Source organism: Branchiostoma lanceolatum, chromosome 3, assembly GCF_035083965.1.
Source record: "Branchiostoma lanceolatum isolate klBraLanc5 chromosome 3, klBraLanc5.hap2, whole genome shotgun sequence".
Taxonomy (NCBI): domain Eukaryota; kingdom Metazoa; phylum Chordata; class Leptocardii; order Amphioxiformes; family Branchiostomatidae; genus Branchiostoma; species Branchiostoma lanceolatum.
The window spans coordinates 29,003,041-29,030,378 of NC_089724.1; the positions used below are offsets into that span (position 1 = coordinate 29,003,041).

Below are 27,338 nucleotides of genomic sequence, written 5' to 3' on the forward strand. Positions count from 1 at the left end.
GCATGTCTTTATAAGAAAAATGCTCCTTCTCAGTGCCAATGCAACTGCGCCACCTAGTGGAACTCATAAACTTCGCAAGCAGACATCAACAGGAGATATCAATTGTAAAGCGGGTATCTCACTGAACTGCGGCATGTTGGCGAATGTCATTCGCAGGTAGTCGCTAATGTGCCGGAGTCGAATGCGATACCCGCTTTAGGCAGTGTAAACCTAAGCGGCCATGAGATGCATGCTTGATGTACGGTCTTCTGACATTCACTCCAATGTTTCGTCGTCGCGACCTTTATTGATTTTGACCTTAGAATGGGTATGATTCTGATCTATGGACAACGATTTTTTGTTCTACTGAATTTCGTCCACTTTTGTCTCCACCTATGACCTACTTAGACCTCATGGAAATCAACTTTAAGTCGACGGGGCAACCCAGTTGTGCTGAGATGAAATGAGCAAACAAATGAATCACAAATACTGGTGACAGCATTAGTTTCAAAGAGGATGGTTCCCATACCTTTATCAAGTTAGTATTGCAAGTTAGATGGAGGTATGATGCAATTAGCGCACTAGAGGTTTGTATCAAAATGGGTATTTTTGGAAAGAAAAGAAGTTGGAAAACCAACACAAGGGAGGTCACAATTGTAGTGTTCACAACATTTATAGTGTTGTTGCTGTTAGATTATAACGGAAATACCGACATGGCAACTGTGCTTAGTAGAATAGCTCTGTTGTTGGTTATTACTGCAGCGTCATTTGTTATGGCGGACAGAGTTGTACGGTTCGGTAAGTTGGCACACGTTTTTTGTGGGATAGAGCTCATAATAGAACATTGCAGGAGGGTGTCCTTTACCTTTGTTCTATTTCCTGTCAGAACTTAAGGGTACAGATTTTTTGTTGGTTGATATATGGTTTGCAATGAATATCCATAAGAAGACCAGGAAATAAGAATAATCACACTATCATTCAGAAAAAGTTATTAGATTGCTCTATGGGGGTGGGAGGCGATCATCATCTTGTTCCCTGTACAGGTTTAAATCATTAGCCTACACCCTGCCACGTTTGGCAGTCTGTGTTCTATCAAACTTTACGTGATGTAGAATGATATATGCTTTTATTCTAACGTTTGCTATTATTGATGTTTGATTAATTTCATATTTTTTTATCAACCGAATGGCCACTGACTTAATAGATAATGATTTTCCATTGGTTCGGTTGATATGCAGCAACGACTGCCTGTTATAGTGTTCACTTAAGTCTGACGTCTTGGTTTAATCACTCACACATGGTGTTGCAGACATTCTATTCAACAATAGGTTTCGACTCCATCTGATAAGAGTGTTGAGATAAAGGTTCATTTATTTGTACTTGCATTCTAAAACACACACAGTTCTTATACACACCATTAGAATTTTGTAAGTAAACAAGCTCTAGATATCACAGTAGCTTGGTATGTTGCAAACGTTTGAAAAGTATGTCTAACTTAGCTCCCGATCTAATCACTCATTATTTAGAACTGGCTTGCGTATGTGATGAAAAACCAACAATTAAACTGCTAACAAATAACATTGTGGCTAGTATATGTACATAGATCATACTATAGAAACAAAGCATTATGATTGCATCATGTACAACCATGCGCTTCACATGAAATGTTATAACTCATGATTAGATGTTTAGCTCTCCAGCTGTAATGTTCTAATATGTATTGTTCTCTGGCATTGAGCCAGCAGTAGAGCGCTCGAAAAGATAGGTCATTAACACCCTTCAATAGTACCTTAAGGTGACACAAGACAGTATGAATAGACACAACATTTTAAACCTATACAATCCAAGCCATGATCGTAAACATGCATTGTTTACCGTAAACATGCATTGTTTACACGTAGATTAAAATATATCCCTACTATGTACATCTATCATAAAACAAAATTATGTTGCTAGCTTTATGACAAATAACGTTACGCAAAAATATAATGACTTACGACATACATGGTTTAAAGCATAACGCTGTCATCATAAGTTAAGCATGCATTAGGACAAGATCAGGGACAAATTTAAAGGCTATTGTCTAGACTTGGTTCTTGTTCCTGCTCCTCTTCCCACGTGAGAATATCCTTAGCAGACGTCTCTTTGCGGCCTCCGTAATAGTCTTCGGCTAAAACAAAGTGTAATAAAATGTTATATTATCAAATAAAAAAGATGATTAGTTATTAGATAAGAAGAAAAATACCGAGCAAATATTTAAAACAGATACATCAAATCAGTCTCAAATCATTTTAGACCCTTTTAGCTTTTAATACGTATAAAAAAGATCCCTGACCTTCTCCCTTGAACTCTTGAAAAACGGCATAGGCTGAAGAGAATGTAATCTTTCAAGGTTAAATAAAGGTTGAAAAATACGTTGCAGAACCTAGTATCCCTGCAGCTGTGGTGAACTACTGTAGGTCATTATCATATCGCTCGGTTTAAAGGTCCAACATGCCACCAAGCGTTGAAAAATTATTTCATTAATACAATCATCTTACGTGAGCATCCGACTTCTTCACATCTTGTGCGCATGTGTAGATGAATTCACCAATCAGCACGATGAGAGCCAACGCCATGCCCCCATACACCAGCACGAACACACCCAACATGTCCTGTAGTCCGATCACAGAGGATTCCAGCACAGTCTGGTCTGTACCGGAACACTCTTGACTTTTGATCCTAGACGAAACGTAATGTAAGTATACGGGATATTCCTGTACTATCTTATTTCTCTGCTTGTAATGAGAGCTTATGATTGACAGCAAAGGCTTGAAAACTTAACGATTAATATGTCCATCTGTACATCTAAAAGTTGCGTCTATTTGTCTTTGACTTCCCATAATGTTATGGAATCCGACAAATATCATCGATCGTGTAATGATAGAATATCTGTGATCACGTGTCTTACAGAACTTTGCAGCCTAGATGTAACTTTTGAATTTGGGTGGCGTTGTCTTTGTCTCCGTTCGGCGTCTGAACCTTGACTGGTTCTCGACATATCCAACATTCAAAGTACATGGAGAGTCGTGTTCCAAAGTGCGTCGGGAGTTTTCTATGTGTTTCGAAGTCCAGTGGGAGTTTTAAACATGTCTCAAAGAGACGTTTTGAACTTTGAAAATGTATTGAATTTTGAATTGTAGCAACTGTACCCACCACTTGGCGTCAAGTGCGTCGAATATACCCCGTTCTTTTGCAGCCACAATGACCTTGTTGAACTCCACGGTGTATTTGGAGTTCTTAGGCAGGAACATCCCGTACCCTGTCTGCCAGAACACCCGTCCGATTGTCTGTAGGTCGCAGGGTTGACGGCTAGCCTGCAGAGTCGATGATTCCTTATTTTACCATTTCGTCTCTTTTAGCAAGATTTTTCAAGCCAAATGGGTTATGAAAATTACTTCAATTAAAAAAACAAGCATGTAAATTTTGTTAAAACCCATTTCTACTCACGTGGTAGTCCAGTTCAGAACTGCCCGCGAACAGAGCATATCTCTCCTGACGCATCTTGTCAAGACCCTCCTGTAGGTTGTCCACAAGGACTGTCTCTTCTTTGGACTTCATGACGACTCCCAGTGAGTGGTACGGTTCAATAGTACTGGTCTTGAAGGACACCCATTGCGCATAGGTTCTTACTGTACCGTATGAGATTTCCTTCTAAACATGAGAAAAAGATCAAATGTTGATAAAAAAAATGTTAGTTAACTTTGGGTCGTACGGCAATACACACGCCAAACAAGATATCTTAAAGTTTTTGATATTACGTTTACAATGACTCATTGTAATTCTATCATACCTGTCCAAGGAGGTCTTCAGCAGACTTAATAGAGTTGTCCACGTTCCTGACGGTCAGGAAAGCAGCCAGGTTTGCCGTGTAAGTTGAGATGGCCACAAGGATGCCGACTCCCCAGAAAAATGCAGAAACGCGGCCTATACGAAAATTACGTCATATCGATGACAAAGCGACATCAGAAAAAATCTTGGTGGTGATCTTTTACATAAAGATTTAACCCCATTAGCATCTTTCTTTGAAGAAAATCACATGAATGATTTAGGGATATCATACCTGCTAATGACCTTGGCAGGAACTCCGGACCCAGCTGAACCAGAGCCACGAAGGACTGCCACACAGCTTCGCAGCAACCCGTCTCTCTATCTTCATCTTTGTCTTCATGTGACGGCGGCTCAGACTCACTGACTTCGTCACCTTGAAGTTCGGTGTCTCTGTTACAAGTTTTGCAAAGCCGTCGCAGTGATTTGGATCTTGTCTCAGACTACTTCATATACAAATAAGGATGCAACTCAAATAATTGTTTGCTGGCTACATAAGGTACCGATAAGCAACCATTTTAGAAACTATATCTAGACACCATTTTAGAAACTATATCTAGCTATTAGCTTGTTTGAATAATTGATACTAAAATTTCAAAATAATTGATACTTTTAACTGAAGGGATAAAGATGTGTTACTTCTTACATGTCTTTTGTTGCTGAGTTGGCCACGCCCTGAAAGAGTCCCACCGCCAAGGCCGTCAGCAATATGGTGACCCACAGTTCTCCCTGGAATGGGCTGATGAAGCCCCAGGTATTCGAAGTTCTGGGAATGATTAGATATATCAATTCGATAGTATATCAGCCTGGATCATGGAGAAGGTGCACAAACATGATTTTTCTGATCAATATAGAAGGAAAATAAATAGGTGGGAGCGAATGTGGATTATAGTTCATATATATGAATTTAATTTTTTACTTTTCGGCCCGTCAGGATACGGGCATTTGGAATTGTAAGAACTTACTGCACCTTAAGGCTGATTTCTTCATGGCAAATGTCATTCCGTTGTCGTAGAATGGGAGGGTAAACTCCCCAGCAGTCTGTCTTTCAGCCGTGATGAATAAAGGTGTCATAGTAATGTCTGCTTTCTGTGGAAAATCAAGCCCATTGTATTGCGTAACCTACGCCAGAGCTACAGAAATTCAAATAAGGCCATGTCATGACACCAAAATGAGCTTTTGGGACCAAAGTATAATTGAGGATAACAAAAGGCCTACCCCATACAATACATCGCCAATCAGTCCGTTCCATTTCCCTGTTTTCGAGTTGTAGATGCCGAAATGTCCGTCTTCGACTTCGTAGTACTCGTACTTACAGCCAAGCTCAGTCGACATCCACGAGAGTAGGTCCATACAAAATCCTGCAGAGGGCCCGCCCCAATACACCAGCGAAAACATAATTTTAAATACATCCGAAGCATGCAATTTATGAATCTTATACCAAAGAATCTACTTGTTTAATAAACAAGGCTAGCGCTATGGTGGTATAGATAAAACTTTATGTTACAGACATCTGCTGCCATGTCGTATTCAAAACTTGCACATACGTTGTCAATCAGCTTCCATCTAAAATCAGAGATAAAAACGTTTTTACTCTAAGATCCTTCACATTGTATATGTCCATATACACCTGTAAGCACATGTATTGACTGTGGCTATATTACCCTGTGATGTTTGAAGAGATTAAAGTTGGTGCAGATAAGTACAGATATTAGACAAACTAACCCTGGAATCTGTCGTTCCCTGTTACGTTATTCCCGTCTTTGCCCACGTCTGATATCAAAACAAACCCATTTGCAGCCTTAGTGACCACACGCAGGGTTTTGTTCCTCAAGTTAGACACGTACGGATTGACTTCTACAGACCCAACCAAGAGTTTTATATCTCCGTCTGAGTACATGGTCAATCCCGTTGAAATATTCCAAGTTCCAACCTAGGACAGTAAAAACCATAAACTTGAAACAATGTCTTATATGAAATGAGAATAGGCAAACAAGTCAGCAGCAAAACGTTCTCTAAGCGAGAAGGTAGTTTCTAAGCAAAATTTGGTAATAGAAGCAATGTGTGTCTATCATGTAAAAGAAGTTAGTTTGCGTACCTTCTGCCAACCAGTGCTATTCAGATTTACGATGTTGTACTCTGCATCCACTCGGGTCCCTGCCGAGTCAAATTGAATGTATCCTGTCACTCCGTCTGTTTTCACCTGTAACATCGAAGCATTCCTCTTATTTCAAAAGATATTTCATCTACCCTTTTTTTGTAAAAAAATTAGGAATGTTGGGTATTCTCCCTACAACAAAATGGTAATTGAAACTTTAATCATTGCCTGATGATTACAAAAAGAGAAGCACGATGACCTAGATACCATCAGTACAGGTGCGGATGTGGCTTGCTTCTTGTAGAATAACGTTTGGGCAAAATGCTAGACATTCGATGACGCTTAAAGCATCTGTTACGTATTATAAGAAATGTCATCATCATCACCATTATTCAAAGATGAAAAGTAGTGTTAGATATACCTTTTTCAGATACTGCAGCATCACCGACCCGTCTGCCCATGGCTGTGATTCGCTTCCATCGCAGCCACAGTCCAGAGGCTGAGGAGTCACCGTGACGCCGTCCTCCTGAAGGTTCCTCAAGGCTTGTGCTAGAGCCAGGACGGCATCTGCCCACCTGGCGGTGTATGGCTAAAAGCAAATACGTAAAGCATCCAGCGTCTCGCAATTGTATCTGCCATCATGTGAGACATACTTTGGTGCACACTTATTAGACATTCTATTGATGACATAACGAAAATAGAGTACGACTAACATCATTATCTTTTGTGAAACTTACATCTATGTCTGCAACTCCTGCTCCCGGATACACCACTGGGTTGGCTGACCTCCACTTTGCCATGAATGCCTCGCTGTGGCCGCCATTGGTAGAAGGAGACATCGGTCCCACAAGGCCTGGGAGGTAATCAGGAATAGTCACTGTCGCATTGGTCGTTCCAAAAAGATCCTGTGGCATCAAAACATGAACAGAACTGCTAGTTGCTCTGCTGATTGTGAAAACAAAAGGGATTGGGTTTGGATTGTAGTTGATTGATCAATACAACAATGATTAAAAACACGAAACTCACACGTCCATAGCTAGTTATCCTATCGCTGACCACCCAAGCCCAGTCTGCTCCTGTCATGTCCATGGTGCTTGCTTCTCGTAAGATCTCAGCTGCGTAAGGTGCCAGGCAGTGAAGGACAATAATGCGGGCTCCTGAACGGTCATTACAAAGACAAACATTCTATGAATGGCTAGCGTTATTAATATTGATTACCTAACATTGTTATCTCAGTATGTTGATGTTGTCTTAAGAATTATTTTTGTAACAATCTGATTAATATTTTGAAACTGTATTTACAACATGATTATTCTTGTAACATTCACCTGTATCCTTAATGGCCTTCAACTGTTCATGAACTTCGATGTCTGCAGCAGCCTCTGTCGGGTCGAACGACTGTATGGTGTGAATACGCCATCCTTTCTGGCCTGCTAGATCCTGAAACTCTTTGAATCCATGTGTTCCTGCAAAAAGTAACTCAACAGGTCAGGTTTAGGCATTTCCCTTGAGCCCTTTTACACCTGAGGACCTTGTTTGTAAACCTTTTCATGATTCACTGCGTGCTTTAAAATGAATAACATGCCTTGGGCTATATCTTGAATGCGGCAATATTGTTTCATGATCGAATATTTCTATACTATCGCTTAGAAGCATGGTGTAATATGTGAAGGAAAGTTAATGTCGCACCGTAGTCATCGTTGGAGACAAAGATGCTCATCTGGTCCCAACTGAAATGCTCCAACAGGTCGATGAGAGCCTTGCTGAGCACACTGTCTGGCCAGGAGATGCGGACCAGCTGCGGGTACTGCTGGGCGTTCCCTAAGGTGGGGTCTGTCGCTTCTGGAGCGATCTGTGGTAAGGACAGCCCAGTACTCACGGGACTGGTGGCCTTGACCTGTTAGAAAGCGAATGAAAAATTATCGTTATAGAATTTCGCTATAATGATATACTTCTTGTACAGCAAAGATTACGTTTAACAAAATAAAGTCGATGCCCTGTAATGTTCCCATATGGCTATCATGCACCAGCAAGTTCTTTGATCTGTGACATCATGATTTGTGACTTGCCTGTGATGATAGAACCGGTCCTATAACAGCCACAACGCCTTGCGATGCCTGAAAACATTCTGAAAAAAAATCATGTGCTTAGTCAAGTATAACATTTGTATCGTCGTGTCAAGGCGAGGCAAACAGTTTTAAATAGTCGGATAAGGCTAAGGCTCCAACTGTACAATGATTGTATTCATAATTTTACATACTTTGTAGCAGATGCTGCACATTAACAAGTCTACTTCATCATAAACAGAATGTAATGGAACTTTCATGAGTAAAACAGGGCGCCCTTTGCGTATAGCTAGATACTCGTGGTATGAATAAACTGACCATTTTGGATCATGTGCAAGAAATCGAGTGATGTTGTTGTTGTGTTCTCGGTGTAATCAAGAATGACGTTGGGAACGAGCTGCTTCTCGTTCACATACTCCACAGCAATCTTCAGGGCTGAAGAAGCGGCAGGAAAGTCTGACACAGATAACGCACCTGTGGGAGTAGGAGAGCAGATGAATATAGTCTGGCATATAGTCTGATAATAGCATGTGTGTAGCTAGTTACTAACAGGAAGGCTGTATATTACCCGAAGTAATGGAATTAAAACTGGCCATTAGGTTGAAATCCATCAAATCATCAAAATAGCAAACGTCAAAATAAAAGATTTGTATAGTTTTAAATTACGTTAAGTATGATTGAACACAACCCTGGCAGGCTTCAGGCTATATTCCTAAATGTCTGGTTGTACAGGGAACAACATGATGATCCCTGCAATCCAATAACTTTTCCAAATGGCATTGTGATGATTCTTACTTCGTGGTCGTACACATCAATTAAAAACCATATATTCATCAACACTTAATCTGTGCTCTAAAGTATTGACAGTAAATAGAACAAATTAAAGTCCTCCTGCAATATCCTTCACAAAGCTTTAACCCACAAAAATGTGTGCCAACTCACCAAACCGTACAACTCTGTCCGCCGTAACAAAGGATGCTGCAATAACCATGAAAAGGGCTGCTCTACTAAGTACAATAGCCATTTCAGTATTTCATCGTCAATGTACCTTTCTAATCTAACAGCAATTTTATCAACGACCAACCAGCTCTGTGTCGGTTTTCCGACGGTCTTCTTGTAAAACATGCCGATTTATCACTCACCTCTTGTAAGCTATAGACATAATTGCATTATCCATCCGATTTGCGATACTAACTTGATAAAGACATTGGAATCAACCTCATTGTCGTTGAAATTTGCTGAATACTGTCGCCAGCCTTATAAATTATTTATTTATTTTCTTATTCATTTTATCTCAAGAGAGATGGGTAACGTTGCCCTTTCAACTTATATAAGTTCATTTTCAATAGGGCACAGAATATATATAATCATATATATGAACTAAGCATAAGCCATGTTATTTTCAGTCCGGTGGAGACAAAGGTGAAGGGCACACTGTAGAACAAACAAAATACGTTAAAACGAAATTGTTGTCCATAACTGAAAGTCGTAGCCGTTCCGAAGTCAAAAATTACTAACGGTCGAGACTTGAAGTGGAGATCAGAGGTCAAGAAATTACACGCGGCATGCATATCAAGGCGCTTTTAACTGCCTTAAGTGGAGGGGGTCGACAAAAGTCCAAGGACAAAACTTTGCGACACCCAATTGGAAAATGGTTAACTCAATTAATACTAGAGCTGGATATCAAAAGTAAAGCCGTATCTGCCCCCCCTCCCCCTCCACCCCTTGAAATTCAAAATTAAAGCTGGCGAGGCCCATGATATTGTGAAATAAAATACTTTTTATATGGTTACTTTTTCAAAATGATCTTTGTCCTTCCTTATACAACTCCCTATAAGATATTGCTGTTATTCCTTATAGTATGTAAAAGATTTCGTTCCTCTGTGAAATGTGATCTCTTTACAGTATTGGGAAGGTGATAATGTGAAAATTGCCTCATACGGACATACGACATTGTTTGCCCCATTATTAATCCCAATGAGCCAATGAGCCAAACCTGAATATTGTGATTTTTCTTTAGTTATAGTAATCAAAAGGTGTAATTTTCATCAAAGACGCTTTCATTTAATCAAAACTGCTAGTAAGACACTTAATTATGCAAATACCTGTACAACAGAATGGGTAACATATTTAAAATCATTGTTGATTCGAATGGACGAAAAATGTGGCTTTTCACAGAACTATGCACCTTCCAGGTTTCCTGATTAAGATGCGCTCGGTGACAAATCTCTCTCCGCATATCGATGCTTAGAGATTGGATGGGGGTGGTTGTGAGTGATGGAGTGTGAGGGCACGGCCTTGAACAATGCACAATGATGGAAGGGTCACGATGACACTAGCAATTACGTCGATGAAGGTTAGACATCCAGGTAATGAGATATGCCAAATAAAAGTAATTCAAGCAACTGGATATGATTTTGGAAACGGTCAGGCGTTTCAGACCGACCTAATAAAGGTATCAAGGCCAATGTCATTTACAGACTCAAATATGAGGAACCGAACTGCAATAACACGTACGTTGCGAGATTAGTCGGCCACTAAGAGCAAGGTACAGAGAACATTGCAGAGAGAGTGCTAACGGCTACTTTTCAGCCATTTTCCACCACCTAGAACACAACCATGGACACTGTTTTAGTCTCGATTCCACTGATATCCTAGATCGCGAATGCGATGATATACAGGTTTGCATAAGTCAAAATGCCAGTGCAACTGCGCCACCTAGTGTAACTCATAAACCTCGCAAGCAGACATCAACAGGAGACATCAAGACTAGTGTAACGCTGGTATCTCACTGAACTGCGGCATGTTGGCGAATGTCATTCACAGGCAGTCGCCAATGTGCCGCAGTCGAATGCGATACCCGCTTTAGGCAGCGTAAACCTAAGCGGCCATGATATGATGTACGTTCTTTTGACATTCACTTCAATTTGTCGATGTCGCGACCTTTAATGCTTCTGACCATAGAATGGTTATGTATTTAATCTAGGGACAACGAGTTTTGTCAGTTGTTTTTGTTCTAATGAATTTCGTCCACTTTTGGCTCCACCTGTGACCTACTTAGACCTCATGGAAATCAACGTTTATAAGTCGAAAGGGCAATCCAGCTGGCTTGAGATGAAATGGAAAAATAAATGAATCACAGATACTGGCGACAGCATTTATTTCAATGAGGATGGTTCCCACCTCTTTATCAAGTTAGTATCGCAAGTCGGATGGAGGTATAAAGCAATTATCACACTAGAGGTGTCGGTGATAAAATGGGTATTATTGGAGAAAAGAGAAGTTGGAAAACCAACACAGGGCAAGTCACAATTTGTGTTCTAAGCATTTGTAGCTATAGGGTTGTTGCTGTTGGATTATAAAGGAAATACCGACATGGTACTTAGTAGAGTAGCCCTGTTGTTGGTTGCTGCATCATCCTTTGTTATGGCGAACGGTGAGTTGACACACGTTTTTTTGTGTGGGATAGAGCTCATAATAGGACATGAAGGAATGTGTCCTTTTACCTTTGTTGTATTTCCTATAAAAACTTTCGGGTACAAATTTAGGGTTTGTGAATATACGGCTTGTAACGAATATCCATGTATAGATGATGAAATGACACTATCATTCTAATAAAAAGTTATTAGATTTCTCTAAGGGGGCAGGAGGCAATCACCATCATATTCCCTGTAAAGCTTAAAATTACCAGCCTTCACCCTGCAACGTTTGACAGTGTTCTGTCGAATTTTACGTGATGTAGAATACTACTATTATGCATCTTTCATTCGAACGTTTTTCTCTTATTGATGTTTGATAAATTTCATATTATTTATTGACCTAATGGCCACTGACTTAATGAATGAGGGTTTAATCTGTATTGCCATTGTTTGGCTCTGCAGAAGTCGATCCGCATGTGGCTGACTTGAGCAACAGAACCCTGCGTGTGGTCACTATCCGTGCGAATGGGTTCGTGCTGATATCAGACGTGGACAAAGACGGGAATAACGTAACAGGGAACGACAGATTCCGTGGTTAGTTCGTCTCTTACATTTGTACTAAAGCTACACCAACTTTAGACACAGTCAATACATGTTCTCATACATTTGTTTATAAATTAAAGATTGTGTTGAATCTTAGAGCAACAACGGTTTTATCTCCTTACGTAATAGAAGGAAGCTGATGGACAACGTACATGCAACTTAAGACATGACGTCAGATCTCTGTAACATACTTTCATCTATACACTTACAACCATAGCCTTATTGTACATATAGCATCGGATCCATACCTAGCATGCTACAGATGTATGTATAAAGATATGTTTGCAATGGTGTATTGGGGCCCTCTGCAGGATTTTGTATGGACCTGTTCTCGTGGGTCTGCACTGAGCTTGGCTTCAAGTATGAGTACTACGAAGTCCAGGATGGACATTACGGTATCTACAACTCGACATCAAGGAAATGGAATGGAATGATTGGCGATGAAATGTATGGGGTAAATCTATTCTCATCATCAGTTTCCATTGATGGCAAGTCATGACCAGACATCGTTAACTCTATGTACTGTGCAAGTGTGGTCATTGCAAACCTTAAAACATTATTTTGGTGTCACGACATGGCTTTTATTTGATTTTCGGCAGCGTTGGCGTAGGGTGCTAAATGCAATACTCTTGATTCTCCATAGAAAGCAGACATCGCAGTTGCCCCTTTGTTCATCACGTCTGAAAGACAGACAGCTGGGGAGTTTACTCTCCCTTTCTACGACAACGGAATGACGTTTGCCATGAAAAAAACAGCATCAAGGTCAATTAATTTCCTACCGTTTAATGATACCAAAAGCATGTTGCACGCTGAAAGTAAAGATACAAGAATTCGGATCCACATTCGCTGCCACTGAGATATTGCCCTGTTATATTGATCCGTAAAGTGTTGTTTGTTGATTCCTATTACATGCCGATATCCTATCAAATTATCTTCATAACTTTTAGGACTTCGAATACCTGGGGCTTCATCAGCCCATTCCAGGGAGAACTGTGGGCCACCATATTGCTGACGGCACTGGCGGTGGGACTCTTTCAGGGCGTGGCCAATTTAGTATCAAAGAACATGTAAGACGTCTTTATTCCTTCAGTTCAAAGTCTGGGAAAATGTTGATGTTGAATAGATTAAACAAAGTGTAAAATAACTATGGTTTCCTGTATTGTTGCTTAGCGACACCATATGTGGCCGATAGACAAATATTTGAGATGCATACTTATGCAAACTTAGCACATCTAAAAACGGTCACCTCGTTTGAAAATGCAATATTGTAAGACACTATTTCTGATTGAATCATGTTTTGCCTGAGACAATTTCCAAATTTCGTGCAACTGTTCGCTACACTTCTAACAGAGACAACGAAGATGATGCACCTGAAGACAAAGATGAAGACAAAGAGACCGGCTTCTGTGAAGCTGTGTGGCAGTCCTTCGTGGCCCTGGTTCAGCTGGGTCCGGAGTTCCTGCCAAGGTCATTAGCAGGTATGATATTCCGGAATAATTCATGTGTTTTGCCTCAAAAAGTTCAGAAACTTTGACGAATTATTTCTTTTTTTTTTCTTTATAAACTGTATAGAAATATGTTTCACTGGAAAGCCTGTTTTATACCACATTGAGGTCATGATCTTACATAACAAAAGAAAATTTTCGTTGATGCATTTGATAAATTATGCACGGAGATATGATCGACCGAAATAAGGTTTCCGAACTTTTTGTACCAAGTTTAGACGCCTTTACGGTATTACGGTAAAAGCATTATCTGATATAACAAGATTACCGGCAAGGTCTAATGTTGCTTTGTCATTGATTCGACCTCATTTCATCTAGGTCGTATTTCTGCATTCTTCTGGGGAATCGGCATCCTTGTGGCCATCTCAACTTACACGGCCAATCTGGCTGCTTTCCTGACAGTCAGGAACTTGGGCCACTCTGTCAGCTCTGCCGAGGACCTCCTTAGACAGGTGAACACTATTAACTGCCTAAGGATGATAATGGGCTATTGTCAAAGTAATACCATAAACGTTAAGATTTTATGTTTGGGGTGTATTCTCGGCTTTCAGTCACGTGACCCGGTCTTAGCAACGTACGATACAGGTACAGATACTAAATCTAGATTGTATCTTTTCGCGTGCTTAGAAGGAAATCTCATACGGTACAGTAAGAACTTATGCGACATGGGAGTCCTTCAAGACCAGTACTACTGAACCGTACCACTCACTGGGAGTCACTATGAAGGCCAATGAAGAGTCAGTTATTGTGGAGAACCTACAGGAGGGTCTGGACAAGATGCGTCAGGGGAAATATGCGCTGTTTGCGGACAGTGCTGAACTGGACTACCACGTGAGTTGAGATGTGTTTAATGAATGGAAAAGTTGACGTCATGTTATGTTTTTTTATCATTTGGAGTTAAACGGTCAGTTGATTCTATAGCCTATTCGGCAATTTATCTCGGCTAAAAGGACGTCTCACAAATATTTCACAAAGTAGAAGATATGCACTTATGAGGTCCCGGAGTGTTTTTTTCTGGTGTATGCCCAATCGGCTTTTAAAAATATCGCAAATATCTCGCAAAAATAGTCGAAACGGTGTACTGCACATACAAGTTCCCGAGAGGTTTAATTCTTATGTATTTCATTTTACTCCGATTTTTGTTATGTTTTTCATATCTGCAGGCTAGCCGTCAACCCTGCGATCTACAGACAATCGGACGGGTGTTCTGGCAGACTGGGTACGGGATGTTCCTGCCTAAGAACTCCAAATACACCGTGGAGTTCAACAAGGTTATTGTGGCTGCAAAAGAACGAGGTGTATTCGACGCATTTGACACCAAGTGGTGAGTACTGTTGTCACTAAAAGACAGTTAAATGACCCAAAAAAGTGGTGCCAAGCCAAAAGACCGTATCATACATCAACAAAACTACAAAAGCTTCGTCATTGTTAGAAAGGCAAAACTAATTCTAATACTAGGTAGGACGCAAAGTTCTAAAGTCCCTTTAAAACATGTCGGAAACTACCGGCGTACTTTGAAACACGTCGGAAAACACTCAATGCCTAAGAATGTTAAATATCTCGAGAACCAGTTAAGAGCAGCTGTCTGTAAAAACCAAGCAAAATGAGAAAAAAGTGGCCAAAGCCGAAAAATGAAATTTTCTTAGATTTTGTGTGGTGGTAGGGCCTTGGTTCAAACTTACAAAAATGGAAAAGTTTTAGGTCGGTGGTTACCAGTTGCCATGGCAACGGCCATTTTTAAAAATGGCAGATTTTCGCCTTGTAAAGACCTCTCTCTCACACAATATGGACCATCTTTGGCCTACTGTAACGCCCACAAAAGGCAAAAAAATTGTTGTCTCTAACATATGTTATTATCCGTAACTTAACAGATAAAATGGCGTAAAGTTTTGCTCGATATGTTGTGGCAGTAAGGTGCAACGAACGTTTAAAGATGACCTGTTTTTGTAAAATTTCAAAATTGCCCAAAACCCATTTTTTTGGACGTTTTTAGCAAGCAATATCTCCTTGAAGGGCACTTAAAATTGGTTGATTTTTCGGTACAGCTCCAGCTTAGATCTTTGTCTCAACATCATATCAAAAATAAAGTTTGGGTTCTTAATGGGGAGGGCCACAGTGACCCAAAGACTAAGCCATTATTTCTATTGTAGCAGAATTGCAACAACAGAATTGTAGGGGAAATAAACATGTGCAACTTGGTGATTGAGATGAAAATGACTTTTCTTTAACTTTTTATTCTGAAAGAATCCTGCCTGGCACTTACAAAAGTATTTTGTAACAGTTGACTGCTGGTTGCCATGGCCATCTTTGTTCTTAATGGTGGATGTTCACATTGTTGTAGGAAGAAAACATCTATTGCTTGGCTATATATGTAAAGAATATGAAACCTGCTGGTATTCATGCAACAAAGAAACCTACCTATCACTTAGGGAAATATATTTCGTCAGGACCGACAGCTGGTTACCATGGTAACAGCCATTGGCTAGCTTTCAAAGGTTCAAAATTGACTCCTAAGGATTGCAACTGTCTATTTTTACAAAATATAAGTCGACATTTGTAATTACTTTATCTAGATCTAGGCATGTAATTATAAAATAATTAGCATTGAGGTTAGGCCGGGGCTTTGGGCGGGGGTGTCCCCGTCACCAAGGAAGATTTCATTTATTTAAAGGGGTGGTGCAGAACTTGGTAGCATCAAGGAAAGAATAGTAAAAAAGAGTTTAGTTTAGTTTTTTTTTTTTGTTAGTTCTGCATCTCTTTTTTTTTTCTTTTTTTTTTTTTTAAATGCAGAACTTGATAGCATCAAGGAAAGAATGATAAAAAAGAGTTTAGTGTAATGTTTATAAATTGATAGTCGGTGTAGCTGACTTTTTTTTCCTTTTTGAAAAAAAAGAGAAATCAAACGGAGACCCTAAAAAAATGGAAAAATCTATGGTTAAAAATTGCTGAGATTGCGATGGATACCCAGATGAGTTTAATGAAGATATGGATATTAGTTTTATATTTCCATATAGCATGGTTTTCAGAGTTTCATAGACCAAAAGTTCAAGATCAAGCATTGAAGAGGGTGTACTAGGGGTTTATCAGAACCAATGAAAGCAGAGTTTTAAATGTCGCTACATGTTAGTCATTTTTAAGGGACTTTTTCTCCCGTCATCTGGAGAGAGGAACATCTGCTGAGTCAGTAGTTAATTGGGACACACATAGCAGGAGCGGTGACTTGTGGGTCTTTATGGGGATATCTCGTGTTTTGGGACTGATGATAAATCAGGTGATCACGTCTCACGACGGTGTGAGCTTTCGCCATTTTTGTGTCGCTGTGTGAAAACCACGGATAGATGCCAAAAATGCTAACAGTAATTAGAATTCTTAATGAGGGCACTGCATGGGGTTACAAGGACACTTGAAATGGAATTAAGCTGACTTCAATCGCTAAGTTCCTTACTCAATAATTTTGTGTATTCACTATGTGGTACATAACGACAAAGGCTCTGCTTGGGGGTTATCAGTACTCCGCATATGTGATGTGGTATCATACCGTAGACGAGAAAACATTGATAAAGATAAAAGAACTAAGGAACTTTGCGGAACACTTCTATTTGCCCGTTCCTGACCTCCTACGTACATCCACTGGAGACTATTGTGCGCACGCATGGATGAACTGCCTTCGATGCATTTTACTTTTAGCTTAATCTTTGGATAGTTTTGTGACTTCTCCGTACTAGGTGAAAAGGGAAATTACCTTAGCACCTTAGTTCCTCCCGTGCCTTTGAGGCACATCGGGCCGTCCTTCTCCACCTGTCACGTTGCTGCGACTCCCTCACTGCCCTATACCAGGAGCTGCCAACTGCCTCAAGATCTTTCTCCACGTTTGCTTTCCAGGTTAGTCTAGGCCTTCCTCTGCTTCTTCTTCCACCGGGTGGTTTCCAGTCTAGGATCTTCTTTGCTGTTCTGTTTCCTTCCATCCGCAGGACATGGCCTAGCCATCTTAATCTTCTTTCTCTCACCATGTCTGCCACTACTCTTTGGCTTGTTCTGCGGTAGACTTCTTTGTTTGTTACTCTGTCCCTGTATGAGATGCCTAGTATTTTTCTGAGACATCTTGTGTGGAAGGCATTCAGTCGCTTTTGGTCAGCTGCATACACCTGCCAAGTTTCGCTCCCATACAGCAGTATTGACAGTACTATTGCTTGATAGATCCTTATTTTGTTCTGTAGGCTCAGCACTCCAGTCTTCAGCACTTTTTATTTTTTCCAAAGGCTGAGCTGGCTTTCCCGATTCTTGTCATGATTTCATTGTGACTATGTCCATTTGCTGTGATTGTGCTGCCTAAGTATGTAAATGCGTCTGTCACTTTAACAGCTGTATCCTCAATTTTGATGACTGGTGGAGCGGCTGTGTTGATGCCCATGACTTCGCATTTTTTTACGTTGAATTTCAGTCCGACTCTCCCTGCTGTTTCCCTGGTAACATCTGTGGCCTGTTGTAGCCCATCTTCGCTGTTTTCTATGAGGGCGATGTCGTCCGCAAAGTCTTGATCAAACAGGAGGTCTTCAGTCCCTTTTACCTGTATTCCACATCTGTTCCTTTCCACCTTTCTCAGGACCCAGTCTATGGTGGATTCAGTCTATGGTGGTTATGAAGAGGAGTGGTGATAGAATACACCCTTGCCGAACTCCTGTATGTACTTCAAACTTGTCTGTGTTTTGACTTCCAACGCGGACTATGCAGCTGGTGTCCTTGTATATAGCTTTCAGTACGCTGATAATCTTATCAGGGATCCCGTATGTTTTCAGTATGTGCCACATGTTAACTCTGTTTATACTGTCAAACGCTTTCTGAAAGTCTATGAAATGTAATAGTAGGGGTGTGTTGAATTCAAGGCTTTTCTCAACTGCTCTTCTCAAGGTGAAGATGGCGTCGACACATGATCTTCCTAGTCTGAACCCATATTGTTGCTCTCTTATTTTCTTGTTCATTTCATCCTTGATTCTATTCAGAATAACTATACTAAGTACTTTACTTGGGAGGGAAAGTAGTGTAATTCCTCTCCAGTTTGAACAGTTGCTGAGGTCACCTTTCTTAGGCAGAGGAATTATTGTCCCTATTTTCCAATCGTTAGGTAGGGTCTCCTCTTTCAAATGTTGTTACACAGTACTAATAACATCTGGTACAGGGCTTTGCCACCTTGCTTGAGCATTTCCGGATGTATACCATCTTCTCCTGGGGCTTTGTTATTCTTCAGTTTCTTTACTGCTCTTTCAATCTCTTCTTCTGTTATAGCATTGCAGTTTATATCAAGTTCTTCTACACTTCCATCATCCTCATCATCATCATCATTTTCATCATCTAAGGGGGGTCCTGTTGGATTGGGCTGGTTGAGAACTTCTTCAAAATGTTCTGAAAAGGGAAATACTTTCTATATATGTACTAATTTTAGATACAGCTTTTTACTGCAGCTCAAACTGTAGCTGCAATAGGCTTTTCTTAAATCAGAGGCTTTTAGTTTCTATATTGTTGATATGATACACGTAAGAAATTCTGAAGACACTCATCCCTGAGGTCCTCGAATATTGGATATACAAGTTTTGTTCGCAAGGCTAAGTCCCTCGATTACGGGACAGCTTCATTGTTACACAATGCATAAAACACGTATGCAGTAATATAGGAATAATTCTATGAAAAGAAATCTTAACTACATCAGCAATGAATAGTCAGATCAAGATATAGTCCCTGACACAAATACAAAGCCCTTCTAAAGCTCCAGTTCATTGACTTTGTTTTTTGGAGCAATCCTGAATGGTCTGAGTGAAAGTTCTATTGGTTAAAATTACCATATGGTCTTCAATCTTATGATGGTCTACCCATTATAATTCTCAAATTGTATAAACAATCTTAAAAACAACTGTCTCTGCATCTGGATGTATCATATCAGATGAAAAGCATCCTACTACTCCCCTTTTTTGTCATTGGTTGCAGAAGATCAAATACAAGAGTTTTACTGTGCGCATAACTATGACATTCACCATGTGAACATCCGTCATTAAAAGTGGCCGTTGTCAAGGCAACAAACCATGAACTGTTGAACATTTTTTGAAGTGCCAGATAGGTTCTTTGCAGCATAAGAAGATTAGAAAAGTCCTTTTTATCTCAATTTCCAACTTACCAATCCTGAGGAACCAATTTTGAACTTTTGAAAGCTGGCCAATGGCTGTTACCATGGTAAACAGCTGTCGGTCCTGATGAAATCTATTTTCCTAAGTGATAGGTAGGTTTCTTTGTTACATGAAAACCAGCAGGTTTCATTTTCTTTGCATATATAGCCAAGCTATGGATGTTTTCTTCCTACAACAATGTGAACATCCACCATTAAGAACAAAGATGGCCGTTGCCATGGCAACCAGCAGTCAACTGTTACAAAATACTTTTGTAAGTGCCACGCAGGTTTCTTGCAGAATAAAAAATTAAAGAAAAGTCCATTTTATCTCAATCATCAAGTTGCACATGTTTATTTCCCCTACAATTCTGTTGTTGCAATTCTGCTACAATGGAAAAAATGGCTTAGTCTTTGGGTCACTGTGGCCCGCCCCATTGAGAACCCAAACTTTATTTTTAATATGATGTTCATAAAAATCTAAGCTGGAGCTGTACCGAAAAATCCACCAATTTTAAGTGCCCTTCAAGGAGATATTGCTTGCTAAAAACGTCAAAAAATGGGTTTTTGTCAATTTTGAAATTTTACAAAACAGGTCATCTTTAAACGTTCGTTGCACCTCACTGCCAAAACATATCGAGCAAAACTATACGCCATTTACCTGTTAAGATATGGATAATTAAATATGTTAGAGGCAACAGAATTTCTGTTCATTTGTGGGCGTTACAGTAGGCCAAAGATGGTCCATTTTGAGTGAGAGAGAGGCGAAAGTCCGCCATTTTTAAAAACATGGCAACTGGTAACCACCGACCTAAAATTTCCCATTTTTGTAGGTTTGGGACAAGGCCCTACCACCACACAAAATCTAAGAAAATTTCATTTCTTGACTTTGGCCACCTTATGCTTGGTTTTTACATACAGCTGCTGTTAAGTTTCTGGCCTGAGGACTAGTTAGAGCAGACAAGTAGGGTACAGCAGGAAAATCACATAGATTTCTTTTACTTCTTATCTAGGATCAAGAGTCAAGAGTGTTCCGGTAAAGACCAGACTGTGCTGGAGTCCTCTGTGATCGGACTACAAGACATGGTGGGCGTGTTTGTGCTGGTGTATGGGGGCATGGCGTTGGCTCTCATCGTGTTGATTGGTGAATTCATCTACACCTGCGCACAAGATGTGAAAAAGGCGAATGCATATGTAAGAGGATTGTGTTCATGACATAATTTTCTACCGGTAACATGGAATGTTGGAAATTTAGATTCAGCGATACGATAATGACAAAAACAGTTGTTCACCAAAGGGATACTCGGGTTTGCAAGAAACGTTTTAAAAGCTTAAATGTTCAGAAATTGTTTGAGACAGATTTGATGTATATGTGTAAAATATTTGCTTAGTATTTTTCTTCTTGCCTAAAAACTAATTACCATTTTTTTAAATTTCATAATCAAACATTTTTATCACACTTTGCTTCAGACAAAGACTCTTACGGAGGCCGCAAAGACACGTCTGCTAAGGATGTTCTCACGTTGGAAGAGAAGCAGCAACGAAAACCAAGTCTAGATCAAACAATAGCCTTTGTCCCTGATCTCGTCCTAATGCATGCTTAACTTATGATGTACCGTTTTTTATTAAGCTAGCAACATAATTTTTTCGTCTACTAGATGTGCATAGTAGGAACGTATTTTATTGTATGTTTAAACAATGCATAGTCGGGATAATGACTTGGGTTTTATCGTTTTAACAATGCTGTGTCTATTCATTCCGTCACTTGTCACCTTAAGTTAATGACCTATCTTTTCGAGTGCTCAACTGCTGACTCACACACTGACAGTGCCAGAGAATAACATATCTGATAACATTACCGATGGAGAGCAAAAACTTTCAATCGGTAGTAATTACATTTTATGTGAAGCGCCAGGCTTTGTTGTATATGCTGCAACCATATATAGTTTGATATGTGTACACACAAAATCATACCAGCAACAAGGTCATTGGTTATTGTTGGTGTTTCATCTGATAGATCGGAGGCAAAGTCAGATATGTATTTCAAACGTTTTCAAAATACCAAGCTACTGTGATATCAAGAGCTTATTCACTCACAAAATGCGAATTGGATGTATAAACGTCGGCTTGTGTTATATAGAACAGTATCAATAAATACAACCTGCATGTGGTCGCCTAGAGTATGCAACGCCGCCTGTGAGTAATTATACCAAGACGTTAGACTTAAGTGAGCACTATTTGTAATCGCACACTAAGAACACATTAAGCTTTTTGTTGCCGGCCTTAATTTGAGGAACACAGAATGCCGTGGCTTCTGGGTCTTCTGTACCTTCTAAATAATATCACACGGACCCCAAAGGTACAGTTTCTGGATTTCTATGCAGTGCCCAAGATCATAAAGTTGCAACGATCATCTGTAAAGTAAATAATATCATCATATGGCCAAATGTCGTTGACCAATCCGGAGGCTTCATTTACGTTTCATTATTTTCCCATACTGACCCCATTTGACATGTCACTAATGTCCATGTACTGATCAGTTGTTCGAACGTTACCAATAAATGAGAGGGTGTTTTTTTTTAAACATTTCATCTATGAGAAATATGCTGGTATAGACAGACATCTATAAGCACAGTGCTAAGTGAATTTAGTATAATTTCAAGGGCTCCCTTGGAAATCAGCTGCGAAGTCAGGTGAAGGGACTACCCGAAAGATGAATAAATAAATAAATAATGATAGAAAACAAAAACAATAGAAATAAATGTATCAAAATTCGGTAAGGATGTTACTCATTGATATTACTTGACAACCCCACAACTGAGCACATGGTACAAACCAATATGGCCGCCATTTTTTGTTTTGTTTTTGACGGAACCGCTTGTGTGGAAGAACTATGATCGTAGTTATTCTCTGCTGAATTGTCTCCAGGTAGAGTGGAATATTAGTTGAGAGATTGGACAGCAGACACGATTTTGAATAAGGAAGTAGAGGAAGGGGTAGGGGTAGGGGAACAGCAGCAATGTGTGTAATATTAATATATGTATACGATGACGATATTATACAGGACTTGACTCACTCATGTGTCAGTTTGTTATATAGAATAGTATCAATAGATACAACCTGCATGTGGTCGCCTAGAGTATGCAACGCCGCCTGTGAGTAATTATACCAAGACGTTAGACTTAAGTGAGCACTATTTGTAATCGCACACTAAGAACACATTAAGCTTTTTGTTGCCGGCCTTAATTTGAGGAACACAGAATGGATATATGATAACAACTTTAATGACTCGTTCTGAGGTGTAAACGGTCTCATAAGGCATTGTGGTTTCCGAGATCCTAAAACCGAATGAACGACTGAGTCCGCCGTGGAGAAGATTAACCCTATAGTCAATGTTTATCCAATAAGATTATCATCATAGTAATGTTCCGCTGATGTGTTTACAAAACACTCAAGTGCCAGTTGATCCGCTACATCGTGTTCACACAACACAACAGTACTGCAATACCACATCTATCACCTCTTTGCATAAATGACTCTGTCACTATGAGTTATCTGAACTGTGACATGTGTATGACTAATCCTGTACAAGGCTGTGCAAGTTGGCACTCGGCTCGCCATTGCCCCTGAGACTATTACTCCTTTACCACATCCTTTATGACTAATCTTGAAGATGTTGAGAAACGTATAAAATTAGGAACACAGTATGTTAGACAAGACAGACCGGCTCGAGGAATAGAGAGGAGAGAACATGTGAGTTTGGAATAAAGATCGTTTCTCGGCCACGACAACAACTGGAGTCTGTCTTCACTTTCCATCGGAGGACCTCTCTTGAATGGGACAACAAAATATCAATATTCTCTTTGGTTACTTTATTTTACGTTACGATGACCTCCTTTAATAAGTAGATGGCAAAACTCAACAAATACATACAAGAAACACTATAGCACTTCTGCCAACCGAATACATAAAAGATGCCTCTACAAGTTACTTACTTACTTATTCTCTGACAAAAATACAAGTAAGACTAAACTAGAAAACTAACCTAAACTTAACTATTTCAGTACAAAATGTTATACGGAATAATGATGTACAACATACAAACTAATGCTACCATAACAAAAATTGCTGTTGTTAGAGAAAACAATTCCTAATACCTCTTTGAACTTTGTACTTCCACTACTTTAAACCTTGTACTTCTACAACAAATTTTAGAATATCAATCTCTTTTTGGCGAAGAAATCTTGTACCGAAACAGAACCAACGAACAGAACAAAAACAGCTAAACCAACAAGATAAATACATATCTGTGGTAGTCTTACGGTTTATTTGCGATCTGCACCACGTGTGCTTCATCTCCAACCTACACCCCCATTGACTTCAAGTTCGACAAGTGCTCTGGTCCGTTTTCAAATCTGTATGATTTTCGATATAACCAACATGGTAAACCTGAAGTGACTTCTGCACCCACGATACCAATAAGCTTTGTTAGCTTGCATATCAACCGACGAGAAAGCAACGGATTAAAACTGATTTCTAGCTGAAGTGGTCTGGCCTAGAAGGTTTGTCCTTTGTGAGTCCGCAAGTATTTCTTTAATGTACCACGTTCAAAGTTTAGCCTGGTGTACTCCTCAAACTTATTAGGTTTCTCCCATGTGAGTCCGCATGTGTTTCTTCAAGTTTTGCTTGCTACTATACTTTCTGCTACATTCCCCACATCGGTAAGGTTTCTCCCCTGTGTGAGTGCGCTTGTGTCTCTTCAGATCACCCAGCTGACTGAACTGCCTGCCGCACTCCCCACATCTGTAAGGTTTCTCCCCTGTGTGAGTACTTATGTGTCTCTTCAGATTGCCCGCCCGACTGAACTGCCTGCTGCACTCCTCACATCTGTAAGGTTTCTCACCGATGTGAGTCGGCATGTGAGTCTTCAGATCACGAAGCTCACTGAATTGCCTTCTGCACTCCTCACACTTATAAGGTTTCTCACCTGTGTGAGTTCGCATGTGAGTCTTCAGATGATGCAACCTACTGAACTGCCTGCTGCATTCCTCACACTTGTAGGGTTTCTCACCCGTGTGAGTCCGTATGTGTCTCTTCAGAGCACCCAGCTCCCTGAACTGCCTGCTGCATTCCCCACACTTGTAGGGTTTCTCACCCGTGTGAGTCCGCATGTGTTTCTTTAGTACATCCAGCTCACTGAAATGCTTACTGCACTCCTCACATCTGTAGAGTTTCTCACCAGTGTGAGTGCGCTTGTGTCTCTTCATATTATCGAGCTGACTGAACTGTCTGCTACACTCCTCACATCTGTACGGTTTCCGACCTGTGTGAGTCCGCATGTGTCTCTTCAGATGAGCCAGCTGACTAAACTGACTGCTGCACTCCTCACACCGGTAGGGTTTCTCAACCGTGTGAGTCCGCATGTGCGTCTTCAGATTTCCAAGCTGACTGAACTGCCTGCTGCACTCCTCACATCTGTATGGTTTCTCACCAGTGTGAGTATGCATGTGAGTCTTCAGATTACACAGCTTACCAAACGTCCAACCACACTCCTCACACCTGTACACTTTCAGACCTTTGTCTCTCCTACTGGACTCCTCCCCAACCTCCTCACGTCTTTCTCCTTGCCAGGTGGAAACACTGTCGGCAGAACCCCCTGCTGCTCCTCTCCTGACGTCATCCAAGCCTTGAGTGCTGTCTGTTGTTGCCATTTCAACAATAACTGGATCAATTCCTGTAAGTAAAAGATCAACAGTGTCAGAGACAATAGACCGATCCTGTCCTCTTGGTCAACATTGTCGGGTGCGTCTATCAATCGAGTAATGTTTTTAGAGAAAACAAGATGTAACTATCCCTGACATAACTGTGTGGTACTAGCCTTGGGTAATCCAGAACATGTCCACTCACTCAACACCATTGGACCCGAGCCAAACAAATGTTCTGATACTTCAAGTATCCTATTACACAACTTTTGCCTTATATCCTAGCCTCAGTAGCCTGTCACTCTGCAGTATTCACATAAATGTAGCCTGGGTGCCAAACCACCGCGCTCCTGGAGCTAATCCCTCGGCCGGAGGAGCAACTCGCGCCGCCGCCACAGATAGCACACGTCCCACTAATTAGCTCTCATGCGCGATAGAAATCAGAGTTCGGCTGCCAAGCGCTCAACTACTAGGTCTTCCCCGCCCAAAAGGGCTTATCATCGCATCGCGCGAAAGGTCTGGTATCCAGGTTACATAAATGCAGATAGACACAAAAGACGACCAAAGACAAATCACACTTTATTTATTTATTTTTACACAAATTGATTAGAATTAATGGCAATAAAGTTTGTGGCATTACCATGCCCAACTGGGGCTAAATGATACTAGAGAATAAGAAGATAACTATGCTGAGCTTCTTCTAACCTATAATTCACATGCTTCTTCTCTCTTTTCAAGATATTTGTGGAGGTATTAACATTTCTCTGTTTTCACGAGTGTGATGACTTGCAGTGATGTAACACCAACTACTCAGTCATTACGTTTTGTCCTTCTCAGAGTCAGACCAATCAAATTTCGCTATGGCCTATGCAGATATACAGCAACATGACTTTCGCGTTATGGTTTCACTAATCTCAAAGTAGATGTAGCAGTCAAGCTTGTTTTGAGCATGTTTGCCGATGTTTTGTACATTATTCTGTACATAATACAGACACCCCCTTATACCTACCTACGCTTGGGCTTTCAAGGCGTTTTTGTCGGACTTTCATATTTGTTTATGTTATCGTTTCGTTAAAAAACTAAACAAGAAAACCTGGCAAAATAGAAAGTCCGGCAAACACACCCCAAAAGCATAACCTCTGCTCGGAGAGTAGGTTCTAAGATGTCCCGAGTGACACTGGAATAGTTAGTGAACCGTCCCGTGGAATTCATACTGTCGTCTGACCTCATTGAATCCAGATGTGAGAAATAAGGCGCGAACTTTCGGGGCCGGGCGCACGTAGGGGTTTCCAGTATACGTACGACTGGCAACTGGGTGCTTTCCAAAGCAGCATTTGTGAACCTGATCGCTAAATGTTGATTCAAGACACTGTATGAAGGTATTTTAAAAGTCAATGCGACAAAGCGTCTTTATTGCCCATTTAAATTCAACAATGTAACAAAAATCCAATAACCCCTACCGACCCTCACCCTGTTTACGTTTTCTACTTCCACATCGCCAGCTCCTGACAAATCACAACTTTTTACAGCAAAACAGTACAACTCATCACCAGATATATTACATGTTTTCTTTACTTCTACTACATGATTTCGCTTTTTCCCACTATGGTTTGCCACACACAAAAAAAGACTGATCCACTTCCGGCGTGTCTCATATTCATGACACATTCTTCCCCTATTAAACCTCTGAATACCGATTTACAAGTCAAGTCTCCTTACCTGGAACTAAGTTGACACACAGGCACCTGTTGAATCACTAGAATTCGCTACGGAACAAATGCGGACTCCTTCTCCAAGGACGAACAAAAAGTCCGTTCGCTAGGAAAACTGTATCTTCACAGACAGGAAGTCATGATTCTATGACCCGGAAGTATTGTTGAGTTGGAGGTTAAATCTCATTCCCTGATTACCCATCTGTTGTACATGCGTATCCGATGACCTTTCA

General features: G+C 40.4%; 2 protein-coding genes across 2 annotated transcripts; both read right to left on the reverse strand.

Annotated features, from left to right (window-relative positions):
• Nucleotides 1–1,353: 1,353 nt before the first annotated feature.
• On the reverse strand, nt 1,354–10,815 carry LOC136429533 (glutamate receptor 2-like). The gene is made up of 19 exons (XM_066419365.1): nt 10,803–10,815; nt 8,329–8,484; nt 8,014–8,072; nt 7,634–7,841; nt 7,273–7,410; nt 6,971–7,101; nt 6,682–6,849; nt 6,366–6,533; nt 5,945–6,049; nt 5,572–5,779; nt 5,065–5,207; nt 4,817–4,935; nt 4,493–4,612; nt 4,082–4,239; nt 3,812–3,945; nt 3,469–3,672; nt 3,175–3,335; nt 2,520–2,700; nt 1,354–2,149 (listed from the first exon to the last, which is right to left on the reverse strand). The coding sequence occupies exons 1-19, from the start codon at nt 10,813–10,815 to the stop codon at nt 2,063–2,065; spliced, it is 2,661 nt and encodes an 886-aa protein (XP_066275462.1). The 3' UTR covers nt 1,354–2,062.
• Nucleotides 10,816–23,548: 12,733 nt separating this feature from the next.
• Nucleotides 23,549–27,221, reverse strand: LOC136431317 (zinc finger protein 98-like). The gene is made up of 2 exons (XM_066422645.1): nt 27,113–27,221; nt 23,549–25,425 (listed from the first exon to the last, which is right to left on the reverse strand). Exon 2 carries the CDS (start codon nt 25,400–25,402, stop codon nt 24,332–24,334), a length of 1,071 nt encoding a protein of 356 aa, XP_066278742.1. The 5' UTR covers nt 25,403–25,425; nt 27,113–27,221; the 3' UTR covers nt 23,549–24,331.
• Nucleotides 27,222–27,338: the final 117 nt, after the last annotated feature.

Bases quoted from the DNA above. Each gene is read 5' to 3' on its own strand.
- LOC136429533 (XM_066419365.1), bottom strand. The intron at 7,411-7,633 runs GTGCGACATTAA...TACTTTTTGCAG, and splicing joins TGTCTCCAACGATGACTACG to GAACACATGGATTCAAAGAG. The intron at 6,050-6,365 runs GTATATCTAACA...TCGATGTTACAG, and splicing joins TGCTGCAGTATCTGAAAAAG to GTGAAAACAGACGGAGTGAC.
- LOC136431317 (XM_066422645.1), bottom strand. From the start codon at position 25,402: ATGGCAACAACAGACAGCACTCAAGGCTTGGATGACGTCAGGAGAGGA.